The sequence below is a fragment of the Dermacentor albipictus genome, chromosome 1 (assembly GCF_038994185.2).
Source record: "Dermacentor albipictus isolate Rhodes 1998 colony chromosome 1, USDA_Dalb.pri_finalv2, whole genome shotgun sequence".
NCBI classification, from domain to species: domain Eukaryota; kingdom Metazoa; phylum Arthropoda; class Arachnida; order Ixodida; family Ixodidae; genus Dermacentor; species Dermacentor albipictus.
Genome location: NC_091821.1, coordinates 492,222,529 through 492,243,584, shown reverse-complemented (window position 1 = coordinate 492,243,584; position 21,056 = coordinate 492,222,529). Strand labels below are relative to the sequence as shown.

At 45.3% G+C, this 21,056-nt stretch overlaps 1 protein-coding gene across 1 annotated transcript in view; it reads right to left on the bottom strand.

Annotated features, from left to right (window-relative positions):
- Positions 1-1,491: 1,491 nt before the first annotated feature.
- The window catches only part of LOC135911962 (membrane metallo-endopeptidase-like 1), a 153,476-nt gene continuing 133,911 nt past the window's right edge, over positions 1,492-21,056 (bottom strand). Inside the window, exons 12-13 of the mRNA XM_065444334.1 lie at positions 17,750-17,899; positions 1,492-2,165 (exon numbers count right to left, since the gene is read on the bottom strand). Of these exons, the coding sequence (XP_065300406.1) occupies positions 1,839-2,165; positions 17,750-17,899 (477 nt within the window). The 3' untranslated portion in view covers positions 1,492-1,838. The remainder of the gene's footprint in view (positions 2,166-17,749; positions 17,900-21,056) is intronic.

The window sequence follows — 21,056 nt, the reverse complement described above, 5'->3', positions numbered from 1 at the left end:
AACAAACAGAGAAGTGCGATGCAATGGCGAGTTTCAAATGAAAATGTAATTGTTTTATTTAATCTCAGTTACGCTATGAGAATAGTTATAATCGCAAGAAATAAAACGTGCTGCTCTGTCCTGTAGGGCTTCTAGCATACTGATTAGATCTATTTGATGAGGCGACCGCACAGGGCTTGCAAATTCTAGTTGAAGCCGGACAAATGTTGCATATGCAAGCTTCCGGATGCTGGTTGGGGCGTGTTTTAAGTTTCTTCGTAAATACCCCAAAGTTCGTGAGCTTAGAAGCAAGGTGAACTAAGAGATCTTTATATCAAGATGATTCCGAGACCTGAGATTAGTTAAGGAAGTAGGTCAAATTAGAATTGACATGCTTACGGCTAAAAGTGATAACGCTATACTTAGATTCGTTAAGATGCATTTGCCAAGTACTACACCAATCAGAAACATTTTTGAGGTCATATTGAAGTGCGATGTGGTCGTCGATTGAATTAATGGTACGGTATATTCTGCAATCGTCAGCAAAAAGACGGATGGAAGAAGATATGTTAGTAGGCAGGTCGTTGATGTATATATAGAAATAGTAAGGCTCCTAAAACGCTGCCTTGTGGAACACCGGAACTGACATAGCAAGGGAGTGAATACGAACTGTTCACAATTGTGAACTGCTGGAGAAGAGACAAAAAATTCCGTAGCCAAGAAATAGTTAACGAATCTAGCCGGAGTGAAAATAATTTCGAGATCAGACCGCAATGAGCGTTATGATCAAAGGCTTTTGGGTGATCAAGAAAAATGCAATCGGATTGTTTGTTGTTATTCATGCTATAATGTAGGTCGGCTGTAAGTTCAAATAACTGTGAATCGCATGAAAACCCTTTCCTGCAGCCATGTTGGTTAGTGAAAAACAATTAATGGACTCAAGGTGGCTGTAGACATGAGAAGCGATGATATGTTCAAGTAATGTACAAGAAATGCAAGTTAAGGAGATAGGACGGTACTTAGCAGGCGAATTTCTATCTCCCGCCTTAAATTCAGACACTACCTTAGCAATTTTCCAATCAGAAGGGAGGCGTCCGGATGATAATGATTGTCGGAATATGTGAAATAACATTTGGCTGGAAACGGAGACAGTGTTTTTTAGTATTTTGGAGCTAATGTTATCAATACCGGCAGATGTAGATAATTTAAGGTTCGTAATTAGACTCGAAATACCTTCGACGGTGATGGTAATAGGTTCCATGTAAGGGTAGTCGGGATCGGGTACAGTGGACTGATCCTCCGTCGTAAATACTGATGAAAAAAAATTTTGAATAGTGACAGGGCACTCGTGGTCAGCTAGAGGTATATTGTTGGCTCTGTGCAATAATCATTCGTATTGTAATCATTGGTGCGAGAACAAATACATTTTTGTAGCATAAGGCTAAGAAAAGGCTAATGCTTATCTTGTTGGGAAACAAGTTTTATTGGGTGCGATAGTTCTAAATATGTTCATTGGGGAAATAAATATGATGTATTTACTACTACCGTGTTGGTGAAATGAACAGGAATGACTGTTTGTAAGAGTAAACAAATGTTCCAAGACACGCTAGAACAACTGCGTAGCATTAGCATAGCTGTTTTCCAGCTGGCGCAAAGGCAACATAATTTTGTAAGGTAATATGATAACGTAGTGCAAAAATTCTAGATCATACCAGCTCTGAAATATATTTACCTCTTCGAAACGACCCGAAGTCTCTGCCGCAGTGCCTCTATAAGGCCGATGGCGATGGTGCCTCTAGTATAAATTGGAAGTGCGATGCGCCAGTGATCGCCATTGGCGCAGCTTGTCAAGAGAGCCGCTAGAGAAACGGACACTTAGAGCTGCTGAACATCCTGTCGTTGGAACCGCATCTGAAGGCCTCGGCAAACTCTGGCATGTTCAGCAGAGGCTGTACGCACCGCTGGCGCGCCGCGAGGTCTTCCTTTTTGTCCGAACACCAAGGCACACAGTGAGACACAAAGAAAAGTTGCTCCGAAGTCAATTGCAGATACGCGGGTGTCCACCTGTGCTTCGCCGATGCAGCGCTGCTTTGATAGGCCTTGTACGACAGCCACGTGGCGATGTGGTTTATCAGGGAGACCTTCGGGGCCTCTCGTGTCCACAAATGCCGACTGAAAGGTGCATGCTGCATTGAATCAATAATATATTTATGACTGTGATGCGTCGCTGCTTTGCCGTAACTAAAGCCTGTGCTCGAACGTGGTACAAACCTCTATGCGGTAGCATGACCAAATAAATAACCACAGAAGTGTCAGGTTGTCGTAACCCGCAAATACGCCAACGTAAAACAATTATTTAATTCGTCCGGATTAACAGCAATTGGTTTCCATGAACATTAAAACCAGGACTGCATGCTCCACTCACATGTTCTCACTGTCACAAAAAGCAGGGTTTCATATAGAAAGACTAATTTGTTGCTCTTGGCTAGGAATGGCGACGGCAATTTAGGAAAGGGTTCTTGGATTAAACAACGTTTCCGCCCATGTTTTTTCAAGCTCCAAAAATTTGCAAAAAGTAGACTGGGCTGTATTGTAACAATTAGTAGATGAATCAATAGCACGCCATGCATGTTATTTGGTAGCAGCGCCAAAAAGAACAATATTTTCAACAACATTTGCGTCAAACAAAAATGTAACCCACGGTAAGTATATTTTTTCAGCTACAACAAAGAGCTGCAGGCTTGCAAAGGAAACAGTTTGATGCCGAAATTTTCCATCGAAAGATATTGCTGCACGAAAACATTACAAGGAATAATATACAGTACACGCCTCTCAATACATTCACTGGGTTTCAAAGTTTCAGCCATTCGTAGTTTTTATGTTTTATGAAAATGGGTACCGGCAAATTGAAAGCGGCTACTTTTTCATTGACAATGGTGATATACCTGAGCCTTTGTTCATTTGGTTTATTTGGTTTCGTTCTCAATTATGTTGCAATAAGTTTTGGATGTGCAACATGTTCAAAGCGACGGTTTTATTTTAGCAAAGGTGCGTAATTTGTCCGGACAGTGGGCCCGCAAATATTTAACTCAACGGGGCAGAGACATATGCAAGTTGGGATCCTATCGCTTTGAAACTTGGCAATTAAAGGTAATGAATGAAATCCAAAGCGTTTAATTTTTTAAAAAGCGGATCGAGTAGCACTGCCGCACTATAATGAAGCTAAACACATATAACGCTGTTCATCATCATCATCATCACCATCATCAGCCTATTTTATGTCTACTGCAGGACGAAAGCCTCCCCTGCAATCTCCAATTACCCCTGTCCTGCGCCAACCGATTCCAACTAGGGCCCGCGAATTTCCTAATTTGATTGCCCATGCACCCAGTTTTCGGCCGTCCTCGACCTGCGCTTCTTTTCTCTTGGTAACCATTCTGTAACCCTAACGGTCCAACGGTTATCTAACCTATATAACGCTCTTAAAGCAACATAGTCAGGCTTTCAATATTTATATAACGATATTGTTACCAGGCTGAAATGTTATTTTCGAGGTAAACAGCGACTCACACTAACGTAGTTTCTCTCTTAAGAGTCGCACTAGTCTTTCCAACAGTAAAATGTGTTTAAAAGTCTTCATATTCCCTAATTTCTTTCTCTTATTTGGTAGGCATACCAGTAAATTACCTCCACTTTGTCCAATATACAGCAGCGCTGAATAAACCGAGATCAAAAATTTTCCACATTATGCAAGTTCATGAACTTGACAGTTATCAATTCTGGATAGCCTTTCATTTTTCGCCCTCATAAAATTTAACGCCATTGTAGAACATTACGCATGATAAATGTATATGAAGGTAAAGAAATGTTACGTTAGCAGGGTCACGTGGCTTAGTGTAATAGCACTTGAATAAAACAGAATGGAAATACGGAACAGCCACAGGCATATCAGTACAGTATTTGTTCAATAGAGTCTGCAATTATACATGAAACTTCTGAAATATTATTCTTAGTAAAGAACGCGTCTGTTTCTAATTGTCTTATAGAAATTATTATACTACCAACGCCTTGAGGCCGCCATCATAGCCGCTCTTTCTACTGTTAACTTTTATTTAGCAGTTCTCAATACGTCAACTTTAGGACAAAATGCCCACAAACTACGAGTCTTTTTAAATAGCTTGCAGTGCGCCGAAGGTTAGTGCTAGCACATTTAATGATAGCTGTTTTCTTAATCTAAGTTTAATAAGCTGCTCAGAATCTCCACAAATTGCCAGCATACATTTTTGCAGGAGCTTTATGTACATAAACGGTTTTGCCAGTCGAAGTATGGACGTAAGTAGTATACTTTTCCTACATTAAATATTACTACGCGCTTATCTCTGTCTTCTGGTAAGTCGACTTCAGAGAAAGAACACTGACCCTCTACAAAGCAGTGGCCATGTAGCCAGTGTTAAATGTAAATAGTAATGCATGGACAACAGTTGGCTAAACTAATTTGGAAATCGTTATATTTCCTTACTGATTTTATTCCAGTGTAAACAAGGGTGATAAAGGTCCTGTTCAGGTTCATGTAAACATCCTCTTTGTTCTGTTTATGCTTCCCTTCCGATTCGTAGTAAAGCAACGCGCTTTAACGAAATGCGGGAAAGTTTAGAACTATGACTGCTAACACTGGAAAGCCGCAACCCGAATAAATGCACATATAAAAAAATTTCGTTGCAGCCTGGAATTGTTGAGGTGTGAATCCAGTCAAAGTTGCTGAGACCTCCTTTTGCAAGACTGCTCTGACGAGTAGGTGGCTGCTCGTCAAAAAACAATGCGCTCGGTAGAAAAATCCTATTGGCGCCGTCTGTCTGTAGCAGAGATCACGGCAGAGCGACCGGCAGATGACAGACAAATCGGGGCAATCAAAGGCGTGGTCTCGAGGTGCCATGTTGCCAGGCAGAAATTTACAGGCGTTAGAAGGACGTGGATGAAACGACGATGGATGGACGCGCAGGATCGCGGCTCATGTCCACTCCCTAGTTGTGCGGAAGTACAAGTACAGTGTTACGAGACAGCGTTAAGGAGCTCGTGTCGCTGAAAAACGGTTGTCGTCGGCTCCAGCGGCGTTGGTCGAGAGTGAAAAATCCCGGAAGGCAATCCATAAATAAAAACAACTTGCAAGACGGGCTAGCATGGAATCGAACCAGGGTCTCCGGAGTGTGAGAAGGAGACGCTACCACTCAGCCATGAGTTCCATAGTTCAAAGTGGGACAAAAACGCCTCTAGTGAATGCGGTGTTGCCTTAGTAACGTGCCGTAGAAAGTCATACTGCGGTGTATATCGGTAAATATGAGCATGTAAATTGCAGAAGTCGCAGTTAAACGCGTAGTGAGGTACGCTTCCGCTACATTTCTTCTGTGCTTGCCGCACACGCAGAGCCATTTTGCGGCAAACACAGAAGACCCCCTCCTCGCAATGTACGGCGCTGCCCCGACAGCCCCGACAGATGGCGTGCCACTCGCCCGCTTCTTGCCTTTGTCGCGTTTGAGCGCATTGGGGCTGTGCAGGGACCGGTGCGAGGCAGGTCGCGGCCCGGCTGTTCGTGCCGATCATGACGTTTGGCTCGCGTAGATCGTTTCTTTCTCCGAGACACCGAGTTTTTCGGCTCGTACCACTTGCTCAGGCGCACGTTTCGTTGCCGCGCCGAACGCTGCGTTGCTGGGCCCTCACTGCGCGATTGGTGCGTGCAAAGTACGATGCGGGCACCTCGTAAGTGATGGCTGTGCTGTAGCGCATTGTCTTACACCCTTTCGCGGGTCGTTGGGAAGACTGTCGCGTTCCACTCTTGAAGGCAAAGCTTAAGCGGCCTCCAATTTTTTGCCAAAATGTATGCGTGTTTTGTTGCCTGTGACTAGCTGGCTGACAACAGGTTGTTTCAGGGAGCTTCTATGGTATTCCGTGAGTCGAAACACCATCTGGAATGAAAATAGTTATTGTGCGAGCCATCCAGATACCTGGACTATCAGGAGTGACACTGGAACCTTACAACACAACCGAACAGCATATCTCATATAGGTGTGGAGTAGCCCATACATATTTCACAGAAGGCTGTAGATGTACCACCATCATTATCCAGCAGCCCACATTAAAATATACTGCAGGACAAATGCCTCTCCCTGCGATCTCCAATTACCCCTGTCTTTCGCTAGCTGATTCCAACTTGCGCCTACAAGTTTCCAAATTTATAGGCCCTACCTAGTTTTCTGCCTTCCTCGACTGCGCTTGCATTATCTTGGCATCACTTCGGCAACTCTAATGGTAAACCGGTTATCTACCCTAGGCATTACAGGGTCTGCGCGGCTCCATTGTTTTCTCTGAATGTCAACTAGAAAATCGGCTATTCCCATCTCTTCTGCGGCCCACACCGCCCTCTTCCTATCTCCTTGCTTTACCCCTAACGTTTTCCGTGCCATAGCTCTTTGAGCGGTCTTGAACTACTCAAGTTTCTTTTTTAACCGCCTCTTCTGGGCGATACCTTTAATTAGGTATGTGCTCGAATTGGCAAAGCCAATTTTGGGGGTAGGTCATTCAAGTTTTCTGGGATGGTTCACGGCAATTTTGGGAGTGGACCAGGTAGCTTTCGAACACTGGTAAACCCAGTTTTCGAATTGGGCAAAGCCCAATTCAGTGCGGGCCGCAGCAGGTCCAGCGCCGGGAACATGACTTCATGCTCAAGCCAACGCAGCAGGTACGGATAGTGGGCTTGCTGTTGCGGAGCGATGGGAAGGCGCATGAAGCCGTCAACAAAATCAAGACCACATCAGAGCAGGTCCTGAGCATGGTCCGGAGAGTCACTAACCGGAACAGAGGAATCAAGGAAGAAGACACACTGCACCTGGTGCAGGCATTCGTCGTGTCACGTATAACGTACTGCGACCCGTACCTCTAGCTTGCGAAGGTGAACCACGAGACGCTGAACATGACGACACGGAAAGCAGTCAAACTCGTCATGGGCATCCCAGTCTACTCGTCAACGCATGAGCTGCTGGAAATGGGTGCCCACAACACGGTGGAAGAGCTGGTGGAAGCACACCTATCCCACCAGAGAGTAAGGCTGAGCCGGACAGAGCACGGTAGCGCCGTCCTACGCAAAATAGGATGGCAAATTGAACAGCAACCGACAACGGAGCCGCTCCCGACAACATGGAGAGACGTGTTAAGACCAAACCCCTCCCCCGGAACATGCAGCCGGGGAGGAGCAACGAGAGACGCGCTGCGCGGGCCAAGGCACTGGCTCGACAGTTGGAAGAGGACCCCGATGATCTCTACGCGGACGCCTCGCTTCCCAAGCACGGAACCAGAGCAACGGCGGTCGTCACCACCATCGATAAACTTTTCACAGGCGCGTCAGTACGGACGACGAATACAGCCGATGCAGAAGAAGTGGTCGTGGCCCTCGCACTCGCACAACCAGGAGTGAGGACCATCATCACAGACTCCCAGACCACCTACGCAAGCTACCGCAAGGGGAACTTCTCTCCTGCGGCACTAGCGATCCTCACCAAATGCAAATCACCGGGACGGGCCGTTGAGCTCGTGTGGGTCCCGGCTCACTCGCAAGTGGAAGGCAACGCACTCGCCGACCACTATGCCCTAGAACTGTCAATCCGGGCCGAGGACGAGCCAGAGCTACCGCACACCATGACAAGTTACAAAGAAATCACCTAAATGTACAGAAGCGGCAGGTGTAGGCTTCCCCGTCAGCATCCGCAACTCAGCCGAATGCACCAAACGATCGTGCGATGCACGCAAGCGGGGTCGCTAGCGCATCCCTTGTTCTTGCACAAGATGTTCCCAACAGCGCATGACACTTCATGCCCATTTTGCAGAGGATCAAAAGGCACTCTAGCACACATCCTTGCAGAGTGCACTAAGCTCAAGAACCCCTCACCATCCCTTCCCCACACCCTCCCCAACCTCAACCCGCCCGAGCCATGGGAGAACTTGTTGTCCAGCCCCGACCTACCGACCCAGCTCGCGATGGCGGCTAGGGGCCAGGAACTGCTGGACGCATATGGGACCTGAGAAGAAGGTTCCACCCCATGGGGTGCCAGTGCGCACCAACCTTTACTAAGGGCTGAGTACAAAGGTTGATTCTCTCTCTCTTCATACTCGGTCACCTCGGTTTTGCTACCATCGGATGTTAAGAGGATGCTTTAGCTCGTGTATTCCTATCTAAATATATGTAAAAGGAGAATTCATTTTTCTCGGCAACCACTGCACCAAATTTGACAAGGGTTGTTGCATTTAAAAGAAAAAACTTAAAATCTAGTGACTGTTGGTTTCGAATTTTAGATTTAGGTAGTCAATTTTTTATTAAGAATTGGCAATAATCGCAAATTTTCAGACAGCGAAACTATAAAGTTAACAATTCTGTAACTCAGCAAGAAAAAGTGGTATCGCAATTCTGTGAACTGTATCTGATAGCACATATAAAGCGGACAAATTTGAAATGTTACACATGAATCTCAAAAAATTTATGAATATGTAAATACAACTTTTGCAGAACCCTCGTAAACAACGTAAGAAATTCACGTAAGATGTAAAATGATATAACGAATTTGTCCGCTTTCAATTGTATAATGGATGCCGTGTACAGAAAACCGTGATATTTGTTCTTGATCCAGAGCAATTAGTTTGTAAACTTTGTGCTTGTGTGTGCTTTGTGCTTGTGTAAACTTGTGCTTTGTGTGTAAAGCACTGCATGAGCCGAGGTCACTCTGTGGTGGTTACCGTGAATGTCGCCCACGCATCATCTAGGCAATGCGTCTCGGTATCTCCCGATTAGCGATGGAGCCGCGCCACACTTCGCTCCGTTTGAAACGTCGTACGAGACGCACTGTCCCCGACAGCCAATATATCGCGAAATGAACGCATGTATAGAGCTTCTCTCCAATTTCGCATTAGGAAGTACCGTAGTCGTCACCTCACTCTTTCTTATTCTTTAATGCATAGGAGCAGGATTTTCAGAGAAACAAGATAAACAAGGCACTACAAAAATTTAAGGTGATTGAAAATGCATTCGAATGTTAAACACTTGCAAATGTCCAGTAAAGGTACGATGTCCAGCGCTGTTTCCTGTGCAGAGTACGCCCTATGAACGCAAGCAAGATGTTCCTGAAAAAAAAAACGACCGAGTGCTTCACGATGCTTCAGCGTGCCTGTCACACATTCTACTGCGCCGAAGGCTATGTAGGCGAAGTAACATGAACACTTCATGTGGTGTATCAAAGGGATCTTTAAAAGGTAGGAAAACATGCATGGTGTGATAACTAAATATATTTTAAGTGTTCTTTGGAGAATGTCCCCGAAGAACAGAGCATTCCCTAGAATCTACAAAGCAGTCATCAATCGTTTGGGCGTGTGGACAGAAACGACAATTTTCACGAAACAACGCCTTTTTTGCAACGAGGATTTGATAGGAAGCGTCGCCAACTGTAGCTTAAAAAAAAGTTTTGATCCCTGGAGGAATGATCCTTCAATGGACACGCTTAGGTACATTCCAAATAAGGCGCACCAGAATGCGTAACAGGAAACGACGTGTCTATGGGTGCTGCGGAATTTTCTTTGGGGGAGGGAGTGAAAATATCAACAATGCTAAAGTGACCTTTGAGAAAGTGAATGCTTTCGACGATCCTCTTCAAGATGCCTCTGGTGCATCTCTGACATATGAATACGGAAGTATTTCTGGACCGTAATTGATTAATTATATTGCAACACCCTCTCAGAAATGAACGGTTTGCATCACGAAAGAAGAATAACCGGGAAATGAGTTGCCTAACAAAAAGGTGAATTAGGCCATGACCCATACGGTCAAGAGAAAAAGAAAAGCTTATCACGCTGCAGGGCCTCAACACGCGAGCTCAATACATAGGTAGCAGATACACGATGGCAATCTGGGAACCTAAGCCACGAGCAGTCCAATACCTGCGGGAAATAATAAGTCCAGCTGGTGGAAACAAATTGCAAGCTTCAGCTCGGCTGAATATGGACAGCTGCCTCACCTACCAGTTTTTAATCTCACGTTGTACTTCTGCAGCTGCCGCTAGCCAGTGAGGATTAGTATTGCGATAGTGAGAGAGGGGTAGACCTAAGTACTTGAAGTCCTGCCCCCCCCCCCCCCCCCCCTGAATACCTGCGAAGTGAGTTGGTATCGTACACCATCATCATGAGCCTGGCCACGCCTACTGCAGGGCAAAGACCTCTCCCATACTTCTCCAACTACCACTGTCATGTGCTAATTGTGGCCATGTCCCTGCAAACTTCTTAGTTTCAACCGTCCACCTAACTTTCTGCCACCCCTTGCTATGCATTCCTTCTATTGGAATCCAGTCCGCAGCCCTTAATGACCATCGATTATCTTCCTTCCTCATTACCTGCCCTGCCCATACCCGTTTTTCTTGATTGCAACCAAGATGTCATAAACTCGGGCTTGTTCCCTCACCCCAATCTGCCCTCTTCTTATCCCGTAAACGTTACACCCACCATTCTTCTTTCCATAGCTCATTGCATCGTCCTCAATTTAGGTAGAACCCTTTTCGTAAGCCTCCAAGTTTCTACCCCGTAGGTGAGTACTGGTAAGAGACAGCCGTCATACACTTTTTTTTAGGGATAATGGCAACCTGTTCATGATCTGAGAATACCTGCCAAACACACCTCAGCCCATTCCTATTCTTGACATACCACCACAGACCACCGGCCATTACACAATTACTGATACACTACACCATAGACCGAACCAAAACCCAGAACCCTTCTCAAAGTTCCCTGCTTCACTGGAAGGTGAACAAAGCTGTTGGGTTTTGGCGAGACAATATTCACACTATTCTTGCCAGCACAGAAGAAGGATATGTTATTTGCATAGCCAAGTACACGAATCTCATTAGACAACAAACGTAATCCATGAAAGGCATGGCACTTCAGAATTCGGGCACAAAGCGTTTCCAAGCACAAAGCGAATAACAGAAGGCACAGGAGCAGTCCAGGTAGCCAGAACAAACGAACGGCCTTTAACGAAGTACATATTTTGTGCAGATCGCCCATCGCCATTTTGCGTCGACCGCCTACGCCTAGTCACTCTGTCTGGTCACTCAGCGACAGGGGAACCATCCCACTGACCATTAGAAAGAACCCGCCGGCCCCACAAATGCTTCTGCGCATCTTCATGAGCCCTGACGTAACCAGCCGGGTACTTAAATGGTTCCTTGACTGAGAGTGGCATCACACAGGACCAGTCCAGGCAGGCACAACAATCGAACGGTCTTTAACGAAATACTTATTTTGTGCAGATCACCCGTCACCGTTTTACGTAGAGCGCCTACGCTCAGTCACTCTTCCAGATCACGCAGCCACAGGGGGACCATCCAACTGACCATTGGAAAGAATCCGCCGGACCCACAAATGCTTCTGCGCATCCTCATGAGCCCTGACGTCATCAGCCGGGTACTTAAATGGTTCCCTGACTGAGAGCAGCATAACACAGGAGCAGTCCAGGCAGCCTTAACAAACGAACGGCCGTTAACGAAGTACTTATTTTGTGCTCGTGCGTTCTATTCATATCGTTACTGAAATAATAATTACTTAGGCTGCCGGACTGCTCCCTAATTTGCGCGCAATATGAGTGAAAAGGCTCCTACTACCGTGAAAGAACTTTCCAAGGCTTTGGTAGATTGACTTAAAGCCCCTCCATCCACGTGCCACCGCCGACCAGGTTAAGTACCGCCAACCTACCCTCCTCCTTCACGCTCCTCTCCCACTCACCTCCTCAGCTTCCGGCGTCAAGCGGAACTTACGTAGCTTCAGCTTCCTGTTCCGAGTGGAAGTGACGCTATGTTTTTTAGCGTTGTTTACTTTCGCGTCTACCGAGAGGGATTAATTGCACCAGCTGCGGTTGAAACTGTTAATGCGATTCCATCCAAGAACCACCGCCTATTGTAATCGGCGATCTGGTCGTGTTCGCTGCTTCGCGTCAACCTGCGACGGGTTGTGCCACGAGAGACAACGTACAGTGGAACGTAGTGCCTGGGTGCTTGGAGAGCGCTCCCGTTTTTCGTGCATTTGGAAAACAGCGACCGCAAACTACTACTTCAGCAGAATACAACAGCTTGTCCCCTTTGAATTCTTCTTGTTTTGAAGCATACATCCCCTCCAGTCAGCACGTATGGAGTGACTTTAGTGAAGGAGTTCGCGACGCCAATTTGTACGGCAGACGCATAGAGTTTGTGCTGTTGATTCTGAGGTGGAACTTGTCTCGTACGGCAGATCGAAGGTAACGAACGTCCCAAGTGCGTGCACTGCGTGAAGAACTGCAATGACGTGAGGCTATGAAATATAACAAGTTCAAATTTGCGTGGAGGGCATTCAGTGACATGGTGAAAACAAGTGTGCTTTTCTTGTGCGATATGAGCTGAGGTGTGCAGTGAATTGGTGCGTGCGCGCGTGTTGTTACGCATGCAAAGGTGTACGGCGAATTGTGTTAGTGTTGTGACGCGAGCAGATGTGTACGGCGAATTATGTTCGTGTGTTGTGCCCCAGCCCATGGCTCTCCGCACTTTGTCAGAGAAAGGGGACGACAGGCAAAGCGTGTGGGCGCAGCGTACGCAAACAAGCACGTAGATGCACACGAATGACGCTTGGTGGAATGGCTAGAGCGAGCTACTCAAATAAGCACCGGCTGCTAAGCACGGGCGTCTCACCATCGTCTGCAATCACAATGGAAATTCTCGCAGCGTAACTCCAGGAAGCGTAAAGGCCGGAACCGGAAATCTTAAAACCGGACATGCCGGAACCGGAAATGCCGGAAGCGGAAATGTCGGAAGCGGAAAATGCCGGAACCGGATTTGGTGTGAGGGGAAAAGGAGGTTGGCGGTACTTAACCTGGTCGGCGGTGGGGCGTGGATGGAGGGGCTTTAGATTGACTAGTAAACTTGATGACAAATATGCTGAAATAAAGCACGACCTAATGAGCTTGATAAGAAGTGAGCTGGACCCTGTAAAAGAAGCAATGAACTTCATCAAGGAAAGCTTTGAGGCATTTCGAGCAGAAATGCAAACACTAAAGAGCGAAATAACCAAAGTTAAGGACGACAATAGGGAAATAAACAACAACTTGCGTCTTGCAAAGGAAAACAAACATGGCAAATAGTCAAAACAAAATCAAAACAAAACAAACATGGCAAATAGTCAGAGAAGTGACAGGGCTCAATAACAAAAAGAAAATTATCCCTGAAAACATCACAAATAGCCTCAGAAATGATTTTAATGATCAATTTGTCACGGTTGGTGAAAACATTACGAAACTATTTAGTAGAGCATGGCCCACCACTTATGTTGAAAAAAGTGAAACCAGATTTAGCTTTCAGGCCATAACAGAAGAGCTAGTGACGTCTGCTATAAAAATTTACAGTTGAACAAAGCCATAGGAATTGATGGTATACCAACTAGGGTACTGAAAGACAAGCCATATATTGAACTGCTCCACTTTGTCATTTATTTAACCATTCATTAAATGCGAATTCCTATCCAGATGTATTAAAGCTGGCCAAAGTTGTACCAATATACAAAACGGGCAACCATAATATTCCCAGCAGCTATAGATCGATATCCGTACTCAGTATGGTGAACACTATCTTTGAAAAATTAATCGCTCAACAGCAAAAGGACTTCGTTAGTAAGAATAACATAATTTTCCCCAGGGAAAGCGGAGGTCATAATTCATCCCTGGGAAATCCACGGAAATAATGCATAATTTCGTCCCAGGGAAGTCCACATCAACAGTTGTGCTTGCTTTACCTCAGATACTCAACTCTGCCCTCGACCATCAAAAGATTGTTATTGGAATTTTTATCGACATAAAAAGGCGTTTGATACCATTTGTCACTCGGCACTACTGAAAAAACTGGAGTGCTATGGTGTTATCGATGGCGCTCACGACTTGTTTTTCAGTTATCTCACATCGCGAAAGCAGAAAGTACTAATTGATAGTTTTTTATCCGAATCTAGGGATATCACATGTGGTGACCGCGATGTCACATGTGGTGACCGCAAGGATCCGTATTGGGTCCCATTTTATTCGCTCTATACGTTAATGATATTCCGCGAATTTTACAATCATATAAAGCATTAATGTATGTGGACGATACTGTAATTTTATTCACAGGTAATTCACTTCAAACCTTACAAGACACTGTATACAATGAACTACTAGCTGTTTCAATGTGGTTTCGTGATAATCAACTATTACTAAATGCCGACAAAACAAAACACTTTATTTTCCATTGACGAATGTAAACTGTGAACTACGATTCTATTAGCATATCATTAAACAATTGAACCATTGGGTGTGTTCCGACTATTAAATATCTAGGCATTACATTTGACAGTAACCTTAACTGGAGAGACCAAATCAATACCGTTTGCAAAAAGTCATGCATCTGTTACACTCTCGTACGAGCACGTCAATACATTGATTTGACATTGCTACGGATATTATATATCAGCCTGTTTCACAGCCACCTTAGCTATTTTTGCGAGTGGTGGGGCTAAACGTAGATAACATACCTTACTCCGTTATTCCGATTAAAAAAACGAACTGTTCGTGCGATTACTTTCTCTTCGGTGCGTCATCCCTCTCATCCTCTTTTTCAGAGGCTGCGTATACTGCCGTTTACTGACATACGTGCTACGAGATTTCCTGCTTAGTAAATAAAATAATAAACACAAGCACACCTCTGCCGAGTACCATCTTCACGTTTCCGTCGTCAAACACACGGCATGCACGCATCGGTAATCTTAATCTCCCTTTATGTTCGAATGTGTACGGCGAAAGATTAGTTCTATTCTCTGATCTTAAGCCGTGGAATAATTTCCTCTTGAAATAAAAGTCAGAAGAAATTTTGACATTACATGTAAATGCCACTTCTTATCTTAACTAGCACGTTCTTGAGTTTTGTTTGTTTTGTTTTGTTCGTTTTTAGCGTAGCTTTGTGGTTATATATAGTATTTACCGATTATGTGTGATACTTTCGCTATTTTGTTTGTATAAGACTGATAATTATTGGAATACATTTTTTTGTATTGGACCCATCACTAGCCACTTTAGGCTATGAGACCAAATATCTTTGTACGCACTTTTCATATTATTGTGTAATGAAATTACCCTTTTGATTTGATAATTTTGATTTGACACGGAACAACCTTGCCTTACAGATGCTCTGAGGTAGATCGATTCGGATCGAGAATCATTAACCCTTAACATTCTTGTGCTATTACCGTAACAGATAGTGGTGCCTTTAAAAAAAAGATCATACCCACTGTTTATGTGCTCTTACACACGGAACAAGAAGCAGTGGTTAAGTCAACCTTAACTATTCTGATCGAACCGACACTTTCTGTTACACACTCTAGCACACCGCACAGCGTGGATATTTGACTGGATTGATCTTCCTGCAATGCAACATGTTTGATAGTCTCCCACGTCTGATCGAATTACATCTTGAAGGCAATTAGCTAATATATTCGCAAATATTTTATTATCCACGTTGCAAGTTGATATCCATCTACTTTGTACAACATGGTTGCATCGCTCCTTTTTGGAATAAGTGCTGTGCGCCCTTGGCACAGCCTGGTGGGTAAGTATCCAATTCTGTAAGCATCTTCGTACACATTAAGGAGAAAACGAGTGAATATAGAGCAGTATCACTGATGAAATTCTGCACTCAAGCCATCAGGCCCTGAAGTTTTGCTTTCAGCTAGCGAATCAATTTTTTGCCTCAACTTCTCAGCATGTTCTTCGTGACTGAGCTGTGGCAGTAATAAAACAAATTTTCCGTTACCGCTTCACATTAAGTTACTTTATTACATGGAAATATATTCTCATATTGGTCAGTGAACGCTTTATTTATTCTAGCGTGGTCATTAACAATTGCTGCGGCATATTCTATCTCGAACACTTGCTTCGACAGAGCATGCCAACGCTCATCACCAAGTGAATAACTACAAGGGTGTAGCTACATATACTGACGAGTACGCGCACGGGCTAGTGCACCTCTGTATCTCTCGTTGTTCCTTCTATACATCTGAGCCATAATTTTGTGAATGCCTTGAATGTATTTGCCAGGATGTAGGCATTCAAGTTCGTGTAGCTCATCTAGCGGCTTACACAACTCTTAAGTTTTCCTTTTTTCTCAGAGGAGACTATGGAAGCTTCTTTATTGGCTGTCATTTCAACTTGTTGCTTGAATATCTCCCACTGCGCAAAGATAGATAAATAACTGCGACTTGATACTTCAATAAAGATTTCTGGTACGCGCTTGAGAAAAGGCATATCAGAGAGTAACAGTGTATTAATGTTCCATAAATTCCTGCTCATCAGTGAACATTGAAATTGCCGGTTGCCAAAACAAAGATGCACTAAACAATGATCACTGAAAAACACAGCGTGCCCATTAATTGTCGCCGTACATTCTAGGAAGGACAGGTAAGGGTATATAAATCCGATCATGCCTTGCAAGAGATGTACTTCGAAAGTGTGTGTAGCCGCATGGGACGTTTTCCTCTGGCCCTAAATCAGCAAGGCGATAGTCACATGTCACGGCATTCAAAGGTGTGAACGTTGGTATCATGGTGTTGTCTTATAGACGACCGTTCCTGTGCACTACACAAACAATTGAAGTGGCCTAAGAAAACCAATATACGATCAGTGCGGAAGTGCTGGGTCAATGAGAAAAAGTAGTATTACCAGTCACGTGCCCTACTTGGCGCATACACGCTAAGAAACCTCCAAACTTGCGAGCAATAAAAACAGCGCTAAAAAACACGACGTGTTAAGGGACACAGACAACAGCGCTGTTGTCTGTGTCCCTTCACTCGTCCTGTTTAGCGCAGTTGTTTAGGGCTCGTAATCATGAACCAAGGAGCCCAAATATGCACTCTTCTCCAAACTTGACTTTCGTCATTGACACCAAAATTTAAGGCACTCTTTCCTATCAGTGCACACTCCCAACAGGTTGCGTTGCCGTGTTTTGCTCACAAATAGCGTACTAGACGTCAGTCGCGTGGCTGCGCATACTTCATACTGGGAATGGCGCTTCAGCAGGGTACTGCTTTGGGCTAATTGGTTACAATTCTGTGCGCTTGATTCCGTGGTCCTCCAGTGTTAGTTCCAAGCGGCGCGCAAATAACATTAATCATGAGCTACAACAGCCGTTGTCTCATCATCGGATTCAGTTTTTTTCCCTGAATCGTAATGGTATCTGACGCTTGGCTGCGCAACAAGTACAAGAGCTGATCTCGCACGATAAGCGCTGAGTGTGTTTATCGCGTTGTTTCATTACGATTGAGGTATCAGCGCAGACGTGAAATTGCTGAGCAACATAACATAGTCAAGAACAAGGACAAGTGTATAGGTCAGTTGTTAGCTTTCCTACCAAACGATGAGACAGCATTACCTGATCACTCGTGATGATATGAAGATTTTTTTACACGTCGCCCAAATGAGTTCATAATCACTGTCTATTAGTCTTTTTCTTCCAACAAAAATCTGCAATTGCTAGACAAGCGCTTGTCCTGTATTCTCTCTCGTGTTTCGTTTCTAATTGCGCTTCTTAAAATTGGATAAATTCTCACTCGCCCGTTTTTCAATGCTTCTGCAGCGCAAATGTATGGCCCCTCCATTACCCTCTCCCTACGGATATTTAGCGTGAACTAAGCGAAAAACGCCATATACCTCTTTTTCCTGATGAAGAAGGCAGCGAGTTATTGACTCGAAGTGATGCCTGGCTTGTTGGTTCCACATCTTGCTGTATGGATCCGTGGCGCTCTTCATAGTCCCGTTGTTGTAGATATACAGGAGACCCAGTAGCTCCGTAGCTAGTATCTAAAATGACCACAAAGCTTGTGTAAACATCGAGATCCTATATAATTGACTGGCCCAGGCTTAAAGGGACCCTGAAATGATTTTGGCGATTTTCTACAAACGTACTGAGTCGTTAGAGTAGGTCCTTCTGATCATTAATTGATGCATCTAAGTGCTCTGCGTAAAGCGTGTAATTTATTATAAGGTTTTAAAAATACCCATCGCTGCCGGTCGCAGCGCACTGCTCGGCGGAATTTTAAGCCGCCCCTACCCATATGATGCAAATAACCCATATTACGTCACATGGGCGAGCTATCTGATTGGCTGACCAGGGCGCGTGGTCGATAATTTTTCCAACTTTATGGTGAACAAATGATGCTCGTAATAGTTGGAATGTTGGTTACTTTGTTTTTGTAAAAAGAAAATAACTTAAAGAGAATACACAAGAATAGTTTTTTAGTACACTTCAGCACTTCCGGCACACAGCAAGTGTCGTCTGCTCGTGTTACAACGTACTCCATTTTGACGAGAGCTCCGCGGTCAGAGTCGGTCTCAGTCTTTTCGCGAGCACTATGATTCGACTTTGTTGCCTTGTGGTCTGCAAACCTAGCGACCTGCAAACCGCGAGTCCAGTATTAGGGCAAACGCAAGCGCAAGGGGACAGGGTCTGGCCGCTTGACTGTGCCGGGATGAGCCACGAGATGAGCAGAAGGGCAAATGTGAACGTTCTGCACGGTGCAGCCACCTGGTGGCACAGAGCTCAACCATACACAGTAGCAGCAACGAAGTGTATTCTTTGCTGCTGGTGTGTATTTTTCGCAGGAGTGTAATCATCAACATGTTGATTTAAAAATGTTTAAAATGCTTTACACTTGGTTAGAGCAATATTAGCGCTTTGTTTGACTGGTTAAGCGCTGCGCCAGCAAGTGTCTGGACCGTGCAGACCGATCAGGCTGCTCACGTACGTCTACGCTAAAGTTCTTTCATCAGCTTGAGTTTATGCCTCCAGTCATTTGCCGAAATGACCAGCTTGCTTGTTTTTAGCGGAGTACCGGACACGTTCGGCGCTACGACAGAATGCTCGCAGCGCACGCTGCTTCGATAGCTCTCGGTCGACGGCCAAGCGGCTAGCGGAGAGGTCTCGCGCGGGAGGGGGCGTGCTCCTAAACAACCGGAAGTGAGCGATGTGACGTCGCATCGTGACGCTGAACCAGTGAAGGCGGAGCTTAGCGCCGCTCGCTCGGCGAGCGAGTTGAGGAGGAAAAGCATAGCTAGGGAGGAGGGTAACTTCTAATCGCTTGCAGCTCCATTAATACGTAACGCTTCACTTAAATTGTGGTGCGAATGTTCTACTTAAGCTGTACCCTACGCGCCTACAAAATTTGTCCGAACCGTTTCAGGGGCCCTTTAAACCTTCACGAGAAAGAATATTGCAATAAAATATTGCGTGGGTCCTCAGTTGGCATTGCAAATGCTTTTAAACGATGAATGGATTGTCTGAAACGTTGGAATATTTAGCAGTTGGAATTGCGGTGGCTGGTGCTTTTGACTAGTTGATATAGTAGAATAATTTTACGCAATGAAGAAGAAACCTAAATGTACGTTAATGTACGTTCACAAAAGCGGTAAAAGCGGACTTGGCTCGCCGCAGTCAGCAGAACGTTCCAGCTATTACACGGCCACACTTGCGCACGTTTTTTCCCCCGCGGCAAGCTAGTCATTTGCTACCAATTGGATTCAATGTAACTCTGATCAGCGATGAGCAGAGAAGATGACATATCTATTGGAGGCATTTGAACTCGCGAATGAAACGGTCCTTCCTGATTAATTTTCCCGATCGGCGGTAAGAGGCCACCTGCGAAAAGTAGTTCCGAGATGCATTCGCTCCGCGGCAGCAAAAGATTGTCGCTTGACTGCCTTCGCGACACACTATCTACTGCCTGAAGCACGCGGCGGGATTCTTCCCCGTTAATGTGAACGTACCTTAATGTTGCATGGGCAGCATAGCCTGCTAAATATTTCGTGAAAGGGGTGCCGAAGAGTAAACTGAAGAGTGCACTGAAGGCGACGGCCCATACTGATTTAAGCTGACTTCACGCACAATTTTGCATGTGACTCAAGTGCTGTAATTTGTCTGAAATTATATTAATCTCACTGTTAAGAAGCGGGAACTTCTGTGTGGAAGTAGGAGCTGTGCAGTGGTCGCTTTTTGGCTGTGATGTGCACTCAAGCCAAGGCGCCTACCTGGCGTGCATAGAAGACGATCTCGCTCTTTCCCGCAGGGCTGGTGAGAAGATATCGGAAGCTCGTAGATAAAATGTGTATTTCGAGGGCAATGTGTGTGTGCGTGCGTGCGTGTGTGTGTGTGTGTGTGTGTATGTGTGTGTGTGTGTGTGTGTGTGTGTGTGTGTGTGTGTGTGTGTGTGTGTGTGTGTAATGGCATTACTTGGTTCATTATACGACCCACCGTCACCAGAAAGGCGTGACAGAAAACCGTGGGAGAAAACCGACGCACAAATTACGTCATTTTCATCTAACTACAAAACACACAGTAGCCACAGTGGGCATAGTATACACTGCCCCACCGCCACTCCCCATGGCCGCTACTAGCGTTTCGTAGCCGAGTGCGCTAACCACTGCACTACCGTTAAATCGTGCGACAACGATGAATATCTTCGATACTGTTCGCGTGGTTGGGCTCTGCCTAGCGGGCGATTCGCTTGATGGCGCGTCATAGGAATGGCGCCACTGTCGGCGCTATGGAGTCTGCGTTGCCCCAAGTTGAACCCCTGGCTCTTAGGTCATCGAGCGAGACACCAAAGCTTGGCAGGAGGCGCCATTTCACGGTCCACGAAGTACGAGACTACCTTAACGCAGCGAAACGTGCGAAGCGAGCTGCTGCAGATAAACAACGTTCACCACCCAAGTCGCCGACAACGCGAAAGGCAGAGCGAGCACGCGGCTAGCGGCAGCGGCTGCAGCGAGGCAACGCGCAAACCCCAGTAGCTCGCAGTTCAGTCACGTTCCACCGCATCACTAAACTCAGCGACGTAAATGAGCGACATCCTCGGCGAGAAGTAATGCTCTCCACATCTTCCTTGGGTGTCAAAGTCTATATTTCTTTAGGTGTTACGACTGTTTACTGGTAATACTGATCAGCCTTTATGTAGTGCTTGCT